We start from the raw sequence: 23,206 nt of genomic DNA on the forward strand, positions 1-23,206 counted from the left end.
AAGAATCAAGGATTTGATTTATGCCCAAAAGAGATGGGGGAATGTTAGATTCAGGGAGTACTGACATGCTGGGGCTGCCAAGAGTGTACAAGGTCCCTGTGACACTGAGAACAAAGAGTTCAGCAACATCCTGCATTGAGTCAGAGACCCTTATCAGAAGTTTATGTTTGAAATTCTCCACTGAGTAATACCCCCCCCCCCCGTAACTGCGCACGACCTCCCTAGCCAATGACTAACAGCCACATCAGCTTCTGTATGATGCTTGCTCATCCTAGACAGCCACCCTATAAAAAGGAGCCATTTTAGAAGCTCGGAGCTGCAGTCCCTGTGCAGGTTTGGGGGGCTGCAGTCCCTGCGCAGTTTGTTGGCTGCGCAGGTTTGGTTGGCTGCAGTGCTCCAGTCTCTTCGGAGGCGTGGGTTGCCTGCAGTCCCCAGTCTCTTCAGAGGCGTGGGTTGCCTGCAGTCCCTGCGCAGGTTTGGGGGGCTGCAGTGTTCCCCTGTGTGGGTTGCCTGCAGTCCCTGTGCAGGTTTGGGGGGCTGTAGTGCTCCCTTGCATGGGTTGCCTGCAGTCCCTGTGCAGGTCTGCAATAAAACTTGTAAAATTTAGTAAAAAAAAAACAAAAAAAAAAAACTTGTGAAATTTATTTTGTGTCTGCTGTGGCCTCTCTCGCTGGGATGTAACACACGTGATTTCTTTGTTTAAGGTGAAATGTAGAAACACCAGATCCCTGACCATTAGAACGAGTTTTACAAGATTTGCAGATGAGTAAATGAAGAGAGTCCTGTAAAGTCCATAAATGTTCACTAATGTCTAGATTCCGGAAAACCCTCAGAATGCTGCCTTAACCTCAGTAAAAGACCAAAAGACCGAGTACATTCTTTTTGCTTTTTGTAAAATGCTTCGCTGAGCACTCTCTCCCAAGATTGTCCCAACGATAACCGAAAGCCTGTTTCGCTTCTGCAAAACTGCTTTGGTTAGGTCCCCTCTCTTCTTTAGGCCTATAAAAGGAAATGCCTGAGTTCGTTTGGTGCCATGAGTTCTTTAAAATGCGAATCCATTCGTGGTCCTGGCATTAAATTAAAGACTCCTTAATTTGGCTAAACTTAAATGAATGTGTGGCAAAATGTTTGTTTCCTCGCTATCCAGTTAGAACAAAGGTTTCCCAGGACTCAAGGAGAGGGGAGGGAAAGTTTCAGAGGGGTCAGTAAGGGAGAAGAGATGTGGAAGAGCTGACTGAGGGTGTCTGAAATCTACTTGTGGTCCAAGTGGCTGAGGATAAAGTGAGGAGAAGGGGTCAGGTAGGGAGGCCTTCAATGCTGGGGGTTCCCCCTTGGCCGTCAGGGCCACTGAGGGCCTGGACAGGATGAGGCTGATGACATTTTCCTTGTATTCTCTGGAGGCTGTGTGCACAGATGGCGTGTGGTCAAGCCGGGGAGGTGCATGTGGTGTGCTGTGTATGTGGGAGGTGGCAGGGAGAGGTTGGGGATGTGAGGGGTCCACAGAGACGTGCACGTTGGGAGGGAGTAGAACTTGATGGCCCCAGGCTGTGCCCTGGGGGCTGATGGGAGAACAGTGACCCAAGTTCGGTTGTGTTGGGTAAGCACATTTGGAGGCTCGCAGGGGAACTGTCTGCAGGAGGAGGGTGAGGACCTGCCGGCCAGTCCTAGAGCTTACATGATGTCCTTCTGCCTGGCTGCTTGTTGCTGAGGGCTGACCAGGGATGAATGAGACCGTGAGGAGAAGGTGGGTGTTGCTGGCACCGCAGCCTGGCATCCCCTCTGATGTCAGGAGCCCTGGAGGAGAGTGGGTGGTAGGGGAGATGCTTCAAGTCCTGAGAGAGACGTCTGCTTGTGAACTCAATTGTCCCCATCCTGGCAGGGCTGTGTGACCTTCAAAGACATGGCTGTCTACTTTTCCTGGGAGGAGTGGGGGCTCCTCGATGAGGCCCAGAAACGTCTGTACTGCAACGTGATGCTGGAGAACGTGGCACAGATGGCATCTCTGGGTAAGGTCCGCACAGCCCAGTCCGGCATCCTGGTTGGGGCTTGCTGTTCCCTGTTTCCCCAGTGGCAGGTCTGTCCTTCCTGAAGCTGCACAGTGGACCCTGCTTCCTTTCCCATCCTGGAGTGGGTGTTGTGTGAGCCCCCGGCCCGTGCCTGGGTGGTGTGCACTAGCCCCCTCTGCCCCGAGCTGCCCAAAGCCTTGTGGGTAATGGTTTGAGGATGAGGAGTTCTGTATTCAGCTTAACAGATCATAATCTTGGCTCCTTCCAGGTTTGGTGACACTATGAAGGTCCTTGGCTGTTCTTTTTATTTATTTATTTAATTTTTCTGAACTGAGAAGCAGAGGCAGTGAGACAGACTCCCGCATGTGCCCAACCAGGATCGACTGGGCCAGCCCACCAGGGGGCGATGCTCTGCCTATCTGGGGTGTTGCTCCATTGCAACTGGAGCCATTCTAGTGCCAGAGGTGGAAGCCATCGAGCCATCTTCAGCGCCCAGGCCAACTTTGCTCCAATGGAGCCTTGGCTGCGGGAGGGGAAGAGAGAGACAGAAAGGAAGGAGAGGGGAAAGTGTGGAGAAGCAGTTGGGCACTTCTCCTGTGTGCCCTGGCCGGGAATCGAACCCAGGACCTTCACACACCGGCCTGCTCTACTGCTGAGCCAACCAGCCAGGGCCCCGTGCCAGTTCTATCCCCAGGTTCTGCCCTTCTCCTCTGGTTGCTACAGGAACCATTACCTGGGGCAAGAATTGAGACATCACCTTGAGTGTGTTGTTCATGCAAGACCCTCTTCTGCGGTTATCTTTGTAATACTCGGTTTTCCCCCCTTTGGTCTGTCACAGGTTGGGTGGCTTTGACCCCCCCCCCCCCCCCGTCTTGTCTCTCCCTTAGGACTTGCAAATTCCAGGACGCATGGAATTACCCAGCCGGAGCAGTGGGGAGCACCGTGTCTCCCTGCCCAGGGAGTCACAGATGCAGCCACACCAAGAGGTACTCGGAGGGGAAGCAGGACAGCTGTGAGCTGTTTTGTTGCCGAGGCAAGGGGCCGTGCCTGGTTTCCATCTTTTCTTTCTCAGTGGCCCATTTATCATGTCGGCTCTGACGTCTGACCAGGGCTGCCCCCCTTCTCTGTCTCTCACTGGGTGCTCTCCACAGCCCCCTCTGCAGAGCTCGCCAACAGTCACCTTGTTTTGTGTTCTTTTATGAGACGGTCAGTCAGGTGCAGCTACGAGAGGATACACAGGTCCAGAGAGGCTGTCCCTGCCTGCCAAGGGGGTCAGGGTCATTTGGAAGGGAGCGCCCGCTGAGGGGGCCCATCCAAGCAGGGGGGAAGCAGAGAGTGAGCAGGACTGAGGGCCCGCGCCCCTACTGGTGCTCGGGTAGAATAGATGAGAAAAGATGCGGGGATGTCACTGGAACATGTGACTATCCCTGCGTCAGTCATGGGAGAGTCAGAAAGGGCACTTGTGGCAGAGGGCAGCCTTATCCCTTCGGTCCCCTGGTCACCAGGGTGGGGTGCTGACAGTCGGCCTATTTGTGGGAATGTTGAGACAGCAGGAAGAAGGGAAGTGTTAAAACTGTCAGGTCAGCTGACTCTGCAGTATCTCAACATCATTAATAGCACTAATAGGGATGGAGAACGATGGCCACTGGGGTGGTGAAGACTTAGAGGTGACTGGAACAGCTTGGTCTAGCCACCAAAGGCAAGCTTTTGACAGAGGTGACAACCAAGAGAAGTCCTCCTAAGCCTATGATGAGTGTGACCCTAGGCAGCAGCCACCACTGTACTTCGAGGGGAAAAGCCAGGAGGTATAAGGCAGTGGTCCCCAACCTTTTTTGGGCCACGGACCAGTTTAATGTCAAAAAATATTTTCACGGACCGGCCTTTAGGGTGGGACAATAAATGAACAAAATAAAATTATGCGACCAGCATAAAAACTGTGGTATTTTTAAATATAATTGTCGAACTTACGAGACAAGCATCAAGAGTGAGTCTTAGACGGATGTAACAGAGGGAATCTGGTCGTTTTTTAAAAATAAAACATCGTTCAGACTTAAATATAAATTAAACAGAAATAACGTAAGTTATTTATTCTTTCTCTGTGGACCAGTACCAAATGGCCCACGGACCGGTACCAGTCCGCGGCCCAGGGGTTGGGGACCACCGGTTTAAGGGAATCTGATGGAAGGTGTTAGGTGTTTTATTTATTTATTTATTTATTTATTTATTTATTTATTTATTTATTTAGAGGAAAGGAGAGAGATGAGAAGCATCAACTCATAGTTGCAGCATCTTAGTTGTTCATTGATTGCTGTCTTGTATGTGCCTTGACCGGGGTGGGGGGGCAACAGCAGAGTGAGTGACCGCTTGCTCAAGCCAGCAACCTTGGGCTCAAGCCAGTGACTTTGGGGTTTAAGCCAGTGACCATGGGGTCATGTCTCCGATCCCACGCTTAAACCAGTGACCTTGCAGTTTTGAACTTGGGTCTTCAGTGTCCCAGACCTACACTCTATCCACTGTATCACCAGGCAAGGTTGTTTATTCTTTTTACCTCGTGGCCTAAACCTAGTGGTTTGGCCTGTAGTTGTCCGGAGTGATTATTGTACATACGGCAGGAGGTGCCCTGTATGGCACAGGTACCCCCATGTCATGAGCCCATCTGTTATCCATGACAATTTGGGCTTAGAGACTCGTGGGCTTGTTGCAGAGGGACAGGGTCTCATGCATCCTTTGTACATCTGAGAGGGCCATTGAGAGGTGCTGGTTGGCAGTATGTGATCTTGGTGAAGGCTGCTGTACGGTGCCAGTGCTGGTGTCTCCCGTAGCTGCGAAAAGTGCTGTTAAGATGGGAATAGATATTGCCTGATTTTTCCGGCTCCCTTGGGTTGATGGAAACAGAGAGGTACCCAATGGATAAAGAACTGTGGGGCCTGACCTGTGGTGGCGCAGTGGGATAAAGCGTCAACCTGGAACACTGAGGTTGCTGGTTCGAAACCTTGGGCTTGCCTGGTCAAGGCACATATGGGAGTTGATGCTTCCTGCTCCTCCCCCCCTCCCCCCCCTAAAAATCAATAAATAAAATATTAAAAAAAAAAAGAACTGTGGGGACCTCCTGTGTAACCATTGCAAACTGGGGTACAATTTTATTGGGAATCCACAGGTAAAAGTATATAGGGGCCCTGCCAGTTGGCTCAGTAGTAGAGCAGCGGCCTGGAGTGTGGAAGTCCCAGGTTTGATTCCCGGTCAGGGCACACAAGAGAGAAGACCATCTGCTTCTCCACCCTTCTCCCTCCCCTTCTTTCTCTCTCTCTCTCTTTGTCTTTCTCTCTCCCTTTCTCTCTCTCTTCCCCTCCTGCAACCATTGCTCAACTAGTTCGAGTGCATCAGCCCTGTGTGCTGAGGATGGCTCCATGGAGCCTCTGCCTATGGTGCTAAAAATAGCTTGGTTGTAAGCATGGCCCCAGATGGGCAGAACATTGACCCCAGATGGGGGTTGCTGGGTGGATACCAATTAGGATGCATGTGAGAGTCTGTCTCTATCTCTCCCTGCCCTCTCACTTGGAAAAGAAGAAGGAAAAGGTATATGGGGTGTTGTGCCTGTGAGTTAGGACCACAATAGAATCCCAAAGTTCCATTGTTCAAAGCATCATGCGTTCATGAGCTTGTAAGCATGAGGGTGAATGAAGGTGGTCCGCATGTGGGAGACTGGCCAAGTGCAGCTGGTTTATTATAACATGCAGCTGTCCTCAGGCGAGAACAGTGTGAACAAGGGTGATGGTGTAAGTGACGTGGACCCTGACTGGGTCCTGGCAGTACCGATTGTTGGCAGTGGCTGGGCTGTTGAACTCATGGAGCAGCTCAGAAAATGTATGTTGGGTCCCTTCAAAGGGAAAGATGAACTGAGGCTGTGACTGGTAAACAGGCACTGAATAAAATATACTGGCCAGGGACACCACGTCACAATAGTCACTGGGCACCTTTTAGAGGTCATTGTTTAATTTAGCTTATGTTAGATATTGGAACCCTGATGGGGGGCTTGGAGGACAGTAATCAATAGTTCAGTGCCACTGTTGGTAGAAGCCTTTAAGACTAGCCAAACTGGACAAATAGTGCTGATAATTGCCCACTTTTTAATTTATTTTTTATTTTCATTGTTTTAGTGAGAGAAGGGGAGGCAGATACAAACATTCTGCATGCGCACCAACTGTGATCCACCTGACATTCTCACTAGGGGCCAATGCTCTGCCCATCTGGGGCATTACTCTGCTGCAACCAGAGCCATTTTTTTTTAAGACTTTATTTATTCATTTTAGAGAGGAGAGAAGGAGAGAGAGAGAGAGAGAGAGAGAGAGAGAGAGAGAGAGAGAGAGAAGAGGGAGGAGCAGGAAGCATCAACTCCCATATGTGCCTTGACTAGGCAAGCCCAGGGTTTTGAACCGGCGACCTCAGCATTCCAGGTCAATGCTTTATCCACTGCGCCACCACAGATCAGGCCAGAGCCATTTTTAATGTCTGAGGTGGAGGCCATGGAGCCATCCTTAGCACCTGGCGCCAAATCGCTCCAGTCAGGCCTTGGCTGTAGGGGCAAAAGAAGAGAGAAAGAGAGAGAGAGAAGCAGGAGGGAGTGGGGTGGAGAAGCATATGGACACTTCTGTGTGCCCTGATTGGGAATCAAACCCTGGACATCCACACACTGGGCCGATGCTTTACCACTGAGCCACCCGGCCAGGGCCTAATTGCCCCTTTTTTACAGTGGATCTTGAACAACCAGCAGAAGGCCAGCAGTTCCTGTTTCAGGCGATATTGTGGTGTTTACTGCCTTCACCAGTGGGGTCCGCGCTCTGTGGTTCTGACTAGCAGGGCCTCTTTGGCTTGTCCCAGCATTGCAGGATGCAGGCAGTGCCATCTCTGTCTGTAATAGGAGAATCCAAGTGGTAGCAGTCCCCATGATGGGCAGCTGTTTAATAAAGATTGTTGCAATACCCTTGTAGTTGAAAAGGGGGGTACCTCCTTGAAATTTGAATGGGTTGCCGAAATGATGGTCATTTTGGCTCCTATATCCAATAAAGCTAGGAAACGTTTATTTTTAGAGTTCCAGTCAACCACCAGAATTGTGTGTGGGTGATTGGCCCTCGGTGGTGGAACAGGGTTTGGGGACGGCCTGAATACCCACTGGACAGGCCTGGGCAGTTGTCCATTTCAGAACTGGAAGCATCCTAGGGCGGACTCGAGGAAGTAGTTCCCTGAGCTGCTGGACCTATGGGTAATGGGTGAGGGTCTTTTAATAATATATCCTTAAGCCTGACCAGGCGGTGGCACAGTGGATAGAGTGTTGGCCTGGGATGTGGAGGACTCAGGTTTGATACCCCGAGGTCACCAGCTTGAGCATGAGCTCATCTGGTTTGAGCAAAAATCTCACCAGCTTGGGCCCAAGGTTGCTGGCTTGAGCAAGGGGTTACTCAGTCTGCTGTAGCCCCCCAGTCAAGGAAAATATGAGAAAGCAATCAATGAACAACTGAAGTGCCACAAGAAAAAACTAATGATTGATGCTTCTCATCTCTCTCCGTTCCTGTCTGTCTCTTCGTATTTGTCCCTCTCTCTGACTCTCTGTCTCTGTAAAAATAATAATAATAATAATAATAGTATTTCCTTTAGTCGTAATTTGGGAAGATCTAGCCTAGTGATACATTCATGAGACATGCCCACCTGGAGGCAGCAGGGGCGACAGGAAGTTAGGCAAGTAGGAGCAGGTGAATGACAGGGTAGCCAGTACCTCCGTGCCAGGAGACCAGGTGTGAAAAGTCAAGACTTTGTGAGTCAGGAGGTCGGAACTCTCACGGCTTGTCAGCAGTTCCATCCATGGTCTCCACTTTGGTGTGGACATGCCAATAAGATGAAGAAATGCCACCCAACTCCTGGCCTCTGTGACAAAGGGGGCCTCGTCTGGATTAGAAACACATTCAGGGTTTCTCTACCTAAATGGTCAAAGAACTGATAGGTAGGCTGAACCACTGCAATTTTGTGGGGGCATGAAGCCTTCCTTGATAGTGTTTCTTTTTTTTTTTTTGTATTGTTCTGAAGTGAGAAGTGGGGAGGCATAGAGACAGACTCCCACATGCACCTGACTGGGATCCACCCGGCATGACTACTACACCAGGGGGCGATGCTCTTCCCATCTGGGGTGTTGTTCCATTGCAGCCAGAGCCATTCTAGCACCTGAAGCAAAGGCCATGGAGCCATCCTCAGGGCCCGAGTCAACTTTGCTCCAATGGAGCCTTGGATGCAGGAGGGGAAGAGAGAGACAGAGAGAAAGGAGAGAGGGGAGGAGGGAGAAGCAGATGGGTGCTTCTCCTGTGTGCCCACGATGGGAATCTAACTCGGGACTTCCCTAGAATGGCACTAGAATGGCTCCGGTTGCAGCGGAACAACACCCCAGATTGGCAGAGCATCGCCTCCTGGTGGGCATGCTGAATGGATCTCGGTCGAGTGCATGTGGGAGTCTGTCTCTCTGCCTCTTTGCTTCTCACTTCAGAAAAATGCAAAAAAAAAAAAAAAAAAAAAAAAAAAAAAGAAGAAAAGACAGAGGAGATATGGCAATAAACAAAGCTTACTATATTCACAGTACCTGGAAAGACAGAGTTACTATTTGCCTGGATTGGGGGTTATCTGGGATGGAGCACTGGGGAGGGGGCTCAACCAAGCAGGGATGATGTGGAGGGAACCTGAGGGTAAGTGCCTTTATTGGGAGTCAGGTGGGGTTCACAAGAAGTGGTGCGAGGGGATTTCACTGGTGTATTTGTGAGCCAGGAGGGTATCCTTATAGTTCTTAAACACCAGCTATTCAGTTGCTTCAGTTTTCCTGTGTCTGAAGACACCCTTCTGCACTGTGTTCCTGTAGAACCGGAAACTAAGGCCCTGCTGAAAGCCATTGGCAGGGGAGTGTGTTGGTGCTGCATCCATCTTTGTGTCCCTGTTGTGCATGAGGCTCTGCACCCCCACACTAACCTGGGAGCGTATCAGGGTCCAGTGCTGTACAGCGGCCCCTCCTCACACTGATCTCTGGCCCTTCCTCTTGGCAGCCGTCCCAGGGACTCATGGTTGAGTGTGTCGGGTACACATTTGTGACAGTGCTGCCCCAGACCCCCAGTCTACACCCACATCACAGCATTTTCATTCTTTCAGGTTGTTGGCGTGGAGTGGAAGTTGAATGAGTGCTCAGAGCAAACCTTCCCCAACATCAGAAGCTGCCCTGTGGAGAGAAACCCTTGAGAAGGGAAGATTGGGGGCCGTGTGAGAAGGACTTCCTGACCGACTCCGGTCTTAACCATCAGGTGACTCACAGTACAGGGGAGCCACATGGGAACTCAGAGAGTCACCCTGAAAAAAGGCATTAGAAGTGCTATGAATGTGGGAAAGCCTTTGGTCAGAAATACTTACTTGTTCAGCACCAGAGACTACACACGGGGGAAAAGCCTTATGAGTGCAGCGAATGTGGGAAATTATTTAGCCACAAATCCAACCTTTTTATACACCAAATAGTTCACTCTGGTGAAAGACCTTATGGGTGTAGCGAATGTGGGAAATCCTTTAGCCACAATGCTGACCTCATTCAACACCGGAGAGTTCACACTGGAGAAAAGCCTTTTACCTGCAGTGAGTGTGGGAAATACTTCAGGCATAACTCCACCCTTATTCAGCACCACAGAATCCACACTGGAGTAAGACCTTATGAGTGCAATGAATGTGGGAAATTCTTCAGCTTCAACTCAAGCCTCAGGAAACATCAGAGAGTACACACTGCAGAAAGACCTTTATAAGTGCATTGAATACGGGAAATTCTATAGCCAGAAATCAAGCCTTATTAATCACTGGAGAGTTCACACTGGAGAAAGGCCTTATGAGTGCAAGGAATGTGGGAAATTTTTTAGCCAAAGCTCCAGCCTCGTGCAACACCTCAAAGTACATCCTGGAGAAAAGCCTTTTAAATGCAGTGAATGTGGGAGACTCTTTAGTGAGAATTCCAGCCTCATTAAACACCACAGGATTCACACTGGAGTGAGACCTTATGAGTGCAGGGAGTGTGGGAAATGTTTCCACCACAGCCCCAACCTAGTTAAACATCGGAGGATTCACACTGGAGAAATGCTTTATGAGTGCACTGATTGTGGAAAATCGTTTACTCAGTATTTCAACCTCACTCAACACCTGAAAGTTCACAGAGGAGAGAAGTCTTGAAGGCAACTAATAGGGAAAGCCATTAACAAAAAGTCTGCTCTGATCAAGCAAAGGATACTTCACAGCCCAGATAGGCCTTATGGATACAGTCACCAGGAAGAGATGCTTCAGCCAAAGGCTTCATTAACCTTGTTCAACATTGGAAAGTTCGGACTGGACAAAGGCCGAAAGGTTGTAGGGAATGTGCTGTCTCTGGTCAACTGAAACCTAACACGAGAGCAGCTCTGAGAGGAGGCTTTGTCAAGGAGCCAAGAATTGAACATTATTCTTCTAAGTACGCACACTGAGCACACGGTGATACATTGCTGACACCCTGCCCCTCCTGAGAAGACAGACCTCTGCCTGGGGGGAGTTCAGGGGGAGAGAGCCCTGTGCTCTTGGCTGTATTGGTCCGGAGTGGCATTTTCATCTGAGTTTGAAAGGGGGAGAGAGGGAGTGGTCTTGGTTCGGATGTGACTGGCTCTTATTGTTCCTGCGGAATATTAGATTCCCTGCAAGAAATGCTTCTTCATTTGCTGTGCACCCTTAGGACCACTTTCACAGTCTTAATGGAAAGTAAGCCCACAAAACTCCTCACACATACACTGGACGTTGACTCACATATTTGACTTTTAAAAAACTTGCCTAATTGTTTTCTACATGGTCATGCCATTTCACCTTTCCTCCTGGAGTATATTAGATTTCAAGTTGCTTCATGTCCTGGTGACCTTTGTATGTACGAGATGGGCCATTCCTTTTATCCATTCTGTAGGTGTGTAGTAAATATTTCATTGTTTTAATTTGCATTTTCTTTTCCTTTTTTTTTTTTTTTTTGTATTTTTCTGAAGTGAGAAGCAGGGAGGCAGACAGACAGACTCCTGCATGTGCCTGACTGGGGTCCACCCGACAGGCCCACCAGGGGGTGATGCCATTCTAGCACCTGAGGCAGAGGCCATAAAGGTGTCCTCAGCACCCGGGCCAGCTTTCCTCTGATGGAGCCCTCGCTGTGGGAGGGGAAAAGAGAGATAGAGAGAAAGGACAGGTGGAAGGGTAGAGAAGCAGATGGGCGCCTCTCCTGTGTGCCCTGGCCAGGAATCAAACCCAGGGACTTCCACACGCTGGGCCAACACTCTACCACTGAGCCAGCCGGCCATGGCCTAATTTGCATTTTCTTAGTGACTCAGTGTTGAGCACTTTCCCCTGGGTTTATTTGCCATCCATATATCTTCTGTTCATATCTTTTGCCTACTGTTAAAGAGTTGTTTTGCAGTTTCTTAATATATTCTGGATTCAAATTCCTTGTTTAATGTGCTTTACAAATATTCTCTCCATCTATGAATTTACTTTTCAATTCTTTTTTTCTTAATAGTATCTTTCTTTGAGCAGAATTTCTTAATTAAAAAAAATTACTGATTTCACAGGAAGAAGGAGAGAGAGAAACATTGATCTGTTTATGCATATGCCCTGACTTGGGATTGAACCGTTAACTTTTGCGCATCGAGACGATGTTCTAACCAACTGAGCTACCCAGCCAGGGCATAATTTCTTAATTTACATAAAGTCCAATTTATCCATTTGTTCTTTTTATTTTTTTTAAAGGCAGTTCGATTTTTTTTTAATTTTTTAATTTTTTTAATTTTTTTTATTTATTCCTTTTTAGAGAGGAGAGAGAGAGGGAGAGAGACAGAGAGGGGGAGAGAGAAGAGAGAGACAGAGAGAAGGAAGGAGCTGGAAGCATCAACTCCCATATGTACCTTGACCAGGCAAGCCCAGGGTTTTGAACCGGCGACCTCAGCATTTCCAGGTCGATGCTTTATCCACTGCGCCACCACAGGTCAGGCCATTTGTTCTTTTATTGATTGTGTATTTGGTATTGTTTTTTCTTACGATTCTGTATCTTTGTAAATAAAAGCCTTGAGTATGCTGTTGGAAACTTACGAATCCTTTTAAATATACAATCTTGTGACATCTTTATATATTTAATGCAGAGAGGTTACATTGGTATATATCCTGTCTCTTCTGAGGTAGCCTAGAAAGCTGCAGCATTGCCAGTGGTCATGAGCATACTTAATTCCCAGTTATTGGCCTGTATATACAAGTTTTCTCCTTCTCTCTGTCTCTCTTTCTGTCACACACAAAAAGAAACAGAACCAGAACTCTTTAGAAAAGAGGCTATTTCCAGGTTGGGGCAGGAAAGTTACATGCATTTAGGAAATATTCTTTTTTTTTTTTCTGAAGCTGGAAACAGGGAGAGACAGTCAGACAGACTCCCGCATGCGCCCGACACACCCACCAGGTGGCTACGCTCTGCCCACCAGGGGGTGATGCTCTGCCCCTCCAGAGCATCGCTCTGTTGCGACCAGAGCCACTCTAGCGCCTGGGGCAGAGGCCAAGGAGCCATCCCCAGCGCCCGGGCCATCTTTGCTCCAATGGAGCCTCGCTGCGGGAGGGGAAGAGAGAGACAGAGAGGAAGGAGAGGGGGAGGGGTGGAGAAGCAAATGGGCGCTTCTCCTGTGTGCCCTGGCCGGGAATCGAACCCGGGACTTCCGCACGCCAGGCCAACACTCTACCACTGAGCCAACCGTCCAAGGCCTTAGGAAATATTCTTGCATTAGAAAATAAAGAAACTTGCACAGAATAATATATGAGCTTTCTGTTGCTGTCTGAATTAATTACCACAAACCTATGGTTTAAAGAACAGGAAGTATATTACAATTCTTTAAGTTGTCAGTCCAACCTGGGCAGGGTCTCACTGGGCTAATGTAAAGTGTTGGCAGAGTCTAACGGACTTCCTGCCCATTTGAGTTATTGGATGTTTTTAGTTCCTTGTGGATTTAGGGCTGATATGCCATTTTCTCAGTGGTTGAGGGTCATCCCTGGAACATGATAGAACTTTTACAGGATATTTAAAGATGAAGCAGTACCCACTGTATACTCCCTCTTCCAAAACAATAGTGAAACATGTCACAGTTAACTAAATAAACCCAACACAGGCTACCAAAAGGAATGATAATACTAAAAGACACTGCAAACCAATACCCACGCGAACATAGCTACAACAAAATCTTAACAAAGTTTTAGCAAATTGAATTCAGCCATGTATATGTATAAATGTTAAGAAATAATACCGTAGTGTGGTTTATCAGGTATACAAATTTATCAATTAAATCTATAATGTAATTTATATTGGCATGAAAATAAATATCTCAGATGTAGTGAAACCATTTCACAGAATTAAAAACAACTGTATGATACATTTTTTTCCTTTGAAAGTATGTTTATTTTATTTTATTTTTGTATTTTTTTTTCATTTTTCCAAAGTTGGAAACGGGGAGGCAGTCAGACAGACTCCTGCATGCACCCGACCGGGATCTACCTGGCATGCCCACCAGGGGGCGATGCTCTGCCCCTCTGGGGCATGGCTCTGTTGCAACCAGAGCCATTCTAGAACCTGAGGCAGAGGCCACAGAGCCATCCTCAGCACCCGGGCCATCTTTTGCTCCAGTGGAGCCTTGGCTGCGGGAGGGGAAGAGAGAGACAGAGAGGAAGGAGAGGGGGAGGGGTAGAGAAGCAGATGGGCGCTTCTCCTGTGTGCCCTGGCTGGGAATCGAGCCTGGGACTCCTGCACGCCAGGCTGACGCTCTACCACTGAGCCAACCGACCAGGGCCTTATTTTTTTGTATTTTTCTGAAGTGAGAAGCGGGGAGGTGGACAGACAGACTCCTGTATGTGCTCAACTGCGATCCACCCGGCATGCCCACCAGGAGTCCATGTTCTGCCCATCTGGGGTGTTGCTATGTTGCAACCGGAGCCATTCTAGTGCCTGAGGTGGAGGCCATGGAGCTGTCTTCAGTGCCCGGGCCAACTATGCTCCAATGGAATCTTGAGTGTAGAAGGGGAAGAGAGAGACAGAGAGGAAGGAGAGGGGGAGGGGTGGAGAAGCAGATGGGTGCTTCTCCTGTGTGCCCTGACTGAGAATTGATCCTGGGACTTCTACATGCCGTGCCAACACTCTACCAGTGAGCCAACCAGCCAGGGCTACTATGTCTTTCAATTGGAGCATTTAAGCCATTTATATTTAAGTTGACTAATGATAGATTATTATTTTTTTTTGTATTTTTCTGAAGTTGGAAATGGGGAGGCAGTCAGACAGACTCCTGCATGCACCTGACCGGGATCCACCCAGCATGCTCATCAGGGGGTGATGCTCTGCCCATCTGGGGCGTTGCTCTGTTGCAACCAGGGCCATTCTAGCGCCTGAGGCAGAGGCCATGGAGCCATCCTCAGTGCCCGGGCCAACTTTGCTCCAATGGAGCCTTGGCTGCGGGAGGGGAAGAGAGAGACAGAGAGGAAGGAGAGGGGGAGGGGTGGAGAAGCAGATGGGTGCTTCTCTTGTGTGCCCTGGCCGGGAATCGAATCCGGGACTCCTGTACGCCAGGCCGACACTCTACCACTGAGCCAACCGGCCAGGGTGATAGATAATATTATTGCTAGTATGTTAGTATAAACATGTTAAGTGAAGATAATGGAAAGATGTGAAAGTTGAGGGAACAAAACCTAGGGTTTCCTTTATTCAAAGAAAGACACACCACCTCTGCTTAGGGACAAAATGGTTCCCAGTTCCCAGAAAGGGAAAGAACCCTTTGAAGGGACCCCATATGTTTATAGAAATCAGTTTCTCAGCCTCAAGTACAACCGCACCTTTAATACAAACCACTCTCCAGAGGATGGAGGACTGTGGGTTTTCCAAGAGTCACTGTTTCCTAAAGAACAGAAAACTATGGAAAAGTGGCTTTACTAGGTAAGGAAACAACAAATGGAAGATAATGGGAAGGCAGAGAAGCATAAGTCATATGCTTCAACGAGATAAATCCTCTGAAAAAGTCTTGGACGAATCGGAAGTAATCAAATTACCAGATGCAGAGTATAAAATACTGATTGTTAGGATGTTTAAGGATCTCAAAGCTACAATGGATGGACTTAATTAACACCTCGATAAAGAAATTATAAGCATAAAATGGACACGGATATCATAAAGAAGAACCAGACAGAAATGACAAACACAATATCAGAAATGAAGACTACACTAGAAGGAATTAAAAGTAGGCTGGATGAAGCAGAGGATCAAATCAGTGACTTAGAGGACAAGATAAGCAAAAGCACGGAAGCAGAAAAGGAAAAAGAAAAGAGGATTAAAAAGTCTGAGGAAACTAAGAGAGCTCTGTGACAACATGAAGAGAAATAACATCTGCATGATAGGGGTTCCTGAAGGAGAAGAGAAAGAACACGGACTAGAGAAGCTCTTTGAAGAAATTATAGCTGAAAATTTCCCTAAATTGATGCAGGAAATAGTCACACAAGTTCAAGAAGCAGAAAACCCCATTAAGAAAGAACCCAAAGAGACCCACACCAAGACATATTATCATAATCAAAATACCAAAGCTAAGAGGTAAAGAAAAAATATTAAAAGTTGTAAGAGAAAAATAGTCAATCACCTACAAAGTAACACTCATAAGGATGACATGCAACTTCTCAACTGAAACACTTGAGGCCAGAAGGGATTGGCAAGAAATATTCAAAGTAATGCAGAATAAAAAATAAATTAAAAAAGCCTGACCTGTGGTGGCCCAGTGGATAAAGCGTCGATTTGTAAATGCTGAGGTTGCCGGTTCGAAACCCTGGGCTTGCCTGGTCAAGGCACATATGGGAGTTGATGCTTCCAGCTTCTCCCCCTTCTCTCTCTCTGTCTCTCCTCTATCTCTCTCCTCCCTCTCTCTCTCTCTCTCTCTCCCTCTCCTCTCTAAAAAAAAAAAAATTGAATAAATAAAAAAAATAAATAAATAAACAAAGTAATGCAGAACAAGAACCTATAACCAAGACTTTTTTTATCTAGCAAGACTATCATTTAAAATTGAAGGATAAATAAAAATCTTCCCAGACAAAAAAAAAAACTTAAGGAATTCATAACAACCAAAACAATGCTGCAAGAAATGTTGAGGGGCCTGCTGTAGACAGAACAAAGCAGGAAGAAAAATATATATGCATAGTAAAAGAGGAATATAGATTTAAAGAAAAAAAATGGCAATAAACAACTACATATCAATAACCTTAGATGTAAATGGATTAAATGCTCCAATCAAAAGACATAGGGTAGCTGAATGGATAAGAAAACAGGACCGCCCTGGCCGGTTGGCTCAGTGGTACAGCATTGGCCTGGCGTGCAGGAGTCCCAGGTTCAATTTCCGGCCAGGGCACACAGGAGAAGTGCCCATCTGCTTCTCCACCCCTCCTCCTCTCCTTCCTCTCTGTCTCTCTCTTCCCCTCCCGCAGCTGAGGCTCCATTGGAGCAAAAGTTGGCTCGGGCGCTGATGATGGCTCTGTGGCCTCTGCCTCAGGCGCTAGAATGGCTCTGGTTGCAACAGAGCAATGCCCCAGATGGGCAGAGCATCGCCCCCTGGTGGGCATGCCAGGTGGATCCCGGTAGGGCACATGCGGGAGTCTGTCTGACTGCCTCCCCGTTTCCAACTTCAGAAAAAATTAAAAAAAGAAAAAGAAAAAAAAAACAAAACAAAGAAAACAGGACCCGTACATATGCTGTCTACAGGAGATGCACCTCAAAACAAAAGATACACAGACTGACAGTAAAAGGATGGAAAAAAATATTTCATGCAAATGCCTGGCCTGTGGTGGCACAGTGGATAAAGCATCGACCTGGAAATGCTGAGGTCGCCGGTTCAAAACCCTGGGCTTGCCTGGTCAAGGCACATATGGGAGTTGATGCTTCCAGCTCCTCCCCCTCTCCTCTCTCTCTCTCTCTCTCTTTCTCTCCCTCTCCTCTCTAAAATGAATAAATAAATAAATAAATTAAAAAAAATATTTCATGCAAATGAAAATAAAGAAAAGCTGGGGTAGCAATACTTATATCTGACAAAATAGACTTTAAAACAAAGACTATATTAAGGGATAAAAAAGTTCACTACATGATGATAAAGGGAGCAATCCAACAGGAAGAGATAACCATTAAAAGTAGCTACACACCTATTATAGGAGCACCTAAATATATAAAGCAGATTTTGATGGACGTAAAGGGAAAGATCAACAGCAATACTATAATAGTAGGGGATTTCAATACCCCACTAACATCAATGGATAGATCCTCAAGAAAGAAAATTAACAGTGCCTGACCTGTGGTGGCGCAGTGGATAGAGCATCGACCTGGAAATGCTGAGGTCGCCGGTTCGAAACCCTGGGCTTGCCTGGTCAAGGCACATATGGGAGTTGATGCTTCCAGCTCCTCCCCACCTTCTCTCTCTGTCTCTCTCTCCTCTCTCCCTCTTCCTTTCTCTCTCCTCTCTAAAATGAATAAAATAAAATAAAAATAAAAATAAAAAAAAAGAAAGAAAATTAACAAAGAAACAGCAGAATTAAGGGACACACTAGATCAACTGGATTTATTTATTTATTTAGTTTGTTTGTTTTTGTTTTTTTGTTTGTTTGTTTTTTTTGTATTTTTCTGAAGCTGGAAACGGGAGAGACAGTCAGACAGACTCCCGCATGATGCACCCGACCGGGATCCACCTGGCATGCCCACCAGGGGCGATGCTCTGCCCACCAGGGGGCGATGCTCTGCCCCTCCGGGGCATCGCTCTGCCGCAACCAGAGCCACTCTAGCGCCTGGGGCAGAAGCCAAGGAGCCATCCCCAGCACCTGGGCCATCTTTGCTCCAATGGAGCCCTGGCTGCGGGAGGGGAAGAGAGAGAAAGAGATGAAGGGGGGGTGGAGAAGCAAATGGGCGCTTCTCCTATGTGCCCTGGCCGGGAATCGAACCCGGTTCCCCCGCACGCCAGGTCAACGCTCTACTGCTGAGCCAACCGGCCAGGGCTTCTTTATTTATTTATTTATTTATTTTTAAAGATTTTATTTATTCAATTTTCAGAGAGGAGAGAGAGAGAGAGAGAGAGGGGAGAAGCAGGAAGCAGAGAAGCAGGAAGCATCAACTACCACATGTGCCTTGACCAGGCAAGCCCAGGGTATTGAACAGGCAACCTCAGTGTTCCAGGTCGATGCTTTATTCCACTGCGCCACTACAGGTCAGGTCTAGATCAACTGGATTTAATAGCTATCTTTAGAACTTTTCATCCTAAAGCAGCAGAATATCATTTTTTTCAAGTGCGCATAGACTACATATTAGGGCATAAAATGAGTCTCAACAACCTTAAGAAGATTGAAACCATAGCACGCATCTTCTATGACCAAAATGGCATGAGACTAAAAATCAACTACAATAGGAAAACTGAAAAACATTCAAACCCTTAAAAAGTAAACAGCATGTTATTAAACAACGAATGGGTCAACAATGAGATCAAGGAAGAAATAAAATATTTTCTTGAGCCTGACCAGGTGATGGCGCAGTGGATCGAGCATCAGACTGGGATGCGGAAGACTCAGGTTCAAGACCCCGAGGTCGCCAGCTTGAGCACGGGCTCATCAGGTTTGAGCAAAAGCTCACCAGCTGGGATCCAACGTTGCTGGCTCGAGCAAGGGGTTACTTGGTCTGTTGAAGGCCCGTGGTCAAGGCACATATGAGAAAGCAATCAATGAACAACTAAGGTGTCGCAATGCACAATGAGAAACAAATGATTGATTCTTCTCATCTCTCCATTTCTGTCTGTCTGTCCTTGTCTATCCCTCTCTCTGACTCTCTGTGTAAAAAAAAAAAGATTTTCTTTTTTTTTTTAAATTTTTAATTTTATTTTATTTATTCATTTTAGAGAGGAGAGGGAGAGATAGAGGGAGAGAGAGAGAGGAGAGACAGAGAGAGAGAAGGGAGGAGGAGCTGGAAGCATCAACTCCCATATGTGCCTTGACCAGGCAAGCCCAGGGTTTCGAACCGGCGACCTCAGCATTTCCAGGTCGACGCTTTATCCACTGCGCCACCACAGGTCAGGCAAGATTTTCTTGTAACAAATGAAAATGAGCATAAAACAACTCAAAATCTGTGAGACACAGCAAAAGAAGTCCTGAGAGGGAAGTTCATATCATTACAGGCATACCTTAAGAAGCTAGAAAAAGCTCAAATAAACATCTTAATCCTACAACTAAAATAACTAGAAAAAGAATAGCAAGTAAAGCCTAGAGGAAGTAGAAGGAAAAAAATAATAAAGATCACAGCGAAAATAAATGACATTGAAACTAAAAAAACTATACAGAGGATCAGTGAAACCAAGAGCTGGTTCTTTGAAAAAGTAAACAAGAATGATGAACCCTTAGCCATATTCACCAAGAAAAAAAGAGAAAGGACTCAAATAAATAAAATTAGAAATGAGGATGGAGAAGTAACAACAGACACAGCAGAAATACAAAGGATCGTAAGAAAATACTATGAAGAACTGTATGCCAAAAAATTAGACAAGGTTAAAAAGACAAATTCCTTGAAAAATATAATCTTTCAAAAATCAATCTGGAAGAATCAGAAAACATAAATAGACCAATTACAACAAATGAGATCAAAACAGTTATCAAAAGAACTCCCGCCCTGGCCGGTTGGCTCAGTGGTAGAGCGTCGGCCTAGCATGCAGAAGTCCCGAGTTCGATTCCCGGCCAGGGCACACAGGAGAAGCGCCCATTTGCTTCTCCACCCCTCCCCCTCTCCTTCCTCTCTGTCTCTCTCTTCCCCTCCCGCAGCGAGGCTCCATTGGAGCAAAGATGGCCCAGACGCTGGGGATGACTCCTTGGCCTCTACCCCAGGCGCTACAGTGGCTCTGGTCGCAACAGAGCGACGCCCCGGAGGGGCAGAGCATCGCCCCCTGGTGGGCAGAGCGTCGCCCCCTGGTGGGCGTGCCGGGGGGGATCCCAGTCGGGCGCATGCGGGAGTCTGTCTGACTGTCTCTCCCTGTTTCCAGCTTCAGGAAAAAAAAAAAAAAAAAAGAACTCCCAACAAACAAAAGCCCTGGGCCAGATGGCTTCACAGGTGAATTCTACCAAACATTCAAAGAAAAACTAACTCCTATTCTCAAGCTATTTCAAAAAATTCAAGAGGGAAAACTTCCAAGCTCCTTTTATGAGGCGAGCATAATTCTGATTCCAAATCAGGCAAAGACAACACAAAGAAAGAAAACTATAGGCAGTATCCCTGATAAATTTAGAAGATAAAATTCTTAACAAAATATTAGCAAACCAGATCCAGCAATATATGGAAAAAATCATACATCATGATCAAGTGGGATTTATTTTCGGGAGGCAAGGCTGATACAGTATTCACAAATCAATCAATGTGATGCATCACATAAACAAAAGGAAGGACAACAACCACATGATAGTATCAATAGATGCAGAAAAAGCATTCGATAAAATCCAGCACCCATTTATGATCAAAACTCTCAGCAAAATGAGAATACAGGAAACATACTTCAACATGATAAAGGCCATCTATGACAGGCCCACAGCCAACATCATACTCAATGGGCAAAAGTTAAAAGCAATCCCCTTAACATCAGGAACAAGGCAGGGGTGTCCCCTTTCACCACTCTTATTCAATATAGTTCTGGAAGTCCTAGCCACAGCAATCAGACAAGAAGAAATAAAAGGCATCTAAATTGGAAAAGAGGGAGTAAAGCTATCATTATTTGCTGATGATATGATACTGTACATAGAAAACCCTAAAGTCACAGTAAAAAAACTACTGGACCTGATAAATGAATTCAGCAAGGTGGCAGGATATAAAATTAATATTCAGAAATCAGAGGCATTTTTATACACCAACAATGATCTGTCTGAAAGAGAAATTAAGAAAACAATCCCCTTCACTATTGCAACAAAAAAAAATAAAATACTTAGGAAATTTAACCAAGGAGATTAAAGACTTATACTCGGAAAATTATAAAACATTTATAAAAGAAATCAAAGAAGATACACACAAATGGAAGCATATACCATGTTCATAGACAGGAAGAATAAACATCATTAAAATGTCCATATTACCCAAAGACATTTATAATTTCAATGCAATTCCTATTCAAATACCAAGGACATCCTTCAAAGATATAGAACAAATATTCCAAAAATTCATATGGAACCAAAAAATAATACAAATAGCCTCAGCAATCTTGAAAAAGAAGAATAGCCCTGGCTGGTTGGCTCAGTGGTAGAGCGTCGGCCTGGCGTGCAGGAGACCCGGGTTCAATTCCTGGCCAGGGCACATAGAAGAAGCGCCCATTTGCTTCTCCACCCCCCGTTCCTCTCTGTCTCTCTCTTGCCCTCCCGCAGCCAAGGCTCCATTGGAGCAAAGATGGCCCAGGCGCTGTGGATGGCTCCTTGGCCTCTGCCCCAGGTGCTAGAGTGGCTCTGGTTGCGGCAGAGCGACGTCCCGGAGGGGCAGAGCATCGCCCCCTGGTGGGCAGAGCGTCACCCCTGGTGGGCGTGCCGGGTGGATCCCGGTCAGGTGTATCATGCGGGAATCTGTCTGACTGTCTCTCCCCGTTTCCAGCTTCAGAAAAATACAAAAAAAAAAAAAAAAAAAAAAGAAGAAGAAAATGGGTGGTATCACACTTCTTGATGTCAAGTTATACTATAAGGCCATTGTACTCAAAACACCTTGGTACTGGCATAAGAACAGGCATATAGATCAGTGGAACAGAACAGAGAACCCAGAAATAAACCCACACATTTATGAAAAATTGATATTTGAAAAGGGTGGAAATAGCATACAATGGAATAAAGATAGTCTCTTTAAAAATGGTGTTGGGGGCCTGACCTGTGGTAGCGCAGTGGATAAAGCCTCGACCTGGAATGCTGAGGTTGCTGGTTCGAAACCCTGGGCTTGCCTGGTCAAGGCACATATGGGAGTTGAGGCTTCCTGCTCCTCCCCCCTTCTCTCTCTCTCTCTCTCTCCCCCCTCTAAAAAACGAATAAATAATTAAAAAACAAAACAAAATAAATGGTGTTGGGAAAACTGGACAGCTACCTGCAAAAAATGAAACTAGACCACCAACTTACACCATTCACAAAAATAAACTCAAAATGGATAAAAGACTTAAATGTAAGTTGTGAAACCATAAGCATCCTAGAGGAAAACAGGCAATAAGCTCTCCGACATCACTCGCAGCAATATATTTGCTGATTTATCTCCAAGCACAAGGGAAATAAAGGAGAGGATGACCAAATGGAACTGTATTAAACTAAAAAGCTTTTGCACAGCTAAAGACAATATGAACAAAATAAAAAGGCAAACCACACAATGGGAGTATATATTCGACAATACGTTTGATAAGGGTTTAATAACCAAATTTATAAAGAACATGTAAAACTCGCCTGACTGGGTGGTGGTGCAGTTGATAGAGCGTCGGATTGGGATGCGGAGGACCCAGGTTTGAGACTCCGAGTTCGCCAGCTTGAGCGCGGCTCATCTTGTTTGAGCAATGCTCACCAGCTTGGACCCAGGGCTGCTGGCTCGAGCAAGCGGGTGGTCAGTGTGCTCAAGGCCCGCAGTCAACGCACATATGAGAAATCAATGAGCCTGACCTGTGGTGGCGCAGTGGATAGAGCATCGACATGGAAATGCTGGGGTCGCCGGTTCGAGGCCCTGGGCTTGCCTGGTCGAGGCACATGTGGGAGTTGATGCTTCCAGCTCCTCCCCCCTTCTCTCTCTGTCTCTCCTCTCTGTCTCTCCCTCTCCTCTCTAAAATGAATAAATAAATTTTAAAAAATCACTAAAAAAAAAAAAAAAAAAATCAATGAAAAACTAAAGTGTCGCAACAAAAAACTGATTGATGCTTCTCATCTTTCTCCCTTCCCGTCTGTCTCTGACTCTCTCTCTGTCTCTGTTAAAAGAAAATAATAATAAAAATAAATTCAAAAATATTTAAAAAAATAAAAGAACATGTAAAATTCAACACCAGGAAGATAGAGTCCAATGAAAAAATGGGCAAAAGACATGAATAGACAGTTCTCTAAAGATGACATACAGATGGCTAATAGGCATATGAAAAAAT

The 23,206-nt window shown here is 46.4% G+C and overlaps 1 protein-coding gene across 1 annotated transcript; it reads left to right on the forward strand.

The window, feature by feature from the left end:
* The first annotated feature begins 1,721 nt into the window (after positions 1 to 1,721).
* On the forward strand, positions 1,722 to 11,649 carry LOC136398254 (zinc finger protein 773-like). Its single transcript, XM_066372617.1, is given in 5 exon segments — positions 1,722 to 1,733; positions 1,880 to 2,006; positions 2,894 to 2,992; positions 9,186 to 9,814; positions 9,816 to 11,649. Coding segments are annotated over 5 exon segments (1,290 nt in total). The 3' UTR covers positions 10,239 to 11,649.
* Positions 11,650 to 23,206: the final 11,557 nt, after the last annotated feature.

Source organism: Saccopteryx leptura, chromosome 3 (assembly GCF_036850995.1).
Source record: "Saccopteryx leptura isolate mSacLep1 chromosome 3, mSacLep1_pri_phased_curated, whole genome shotgun sequence".
In the NCBI taxonomy this organism is placed as follows: domain Eukaryota; kingdom Metazoa; phylum Chordata; class Mammalia; order Chiroptera; family Emballonuridae; genus Saccopteryx; species Saccopteryx leptura.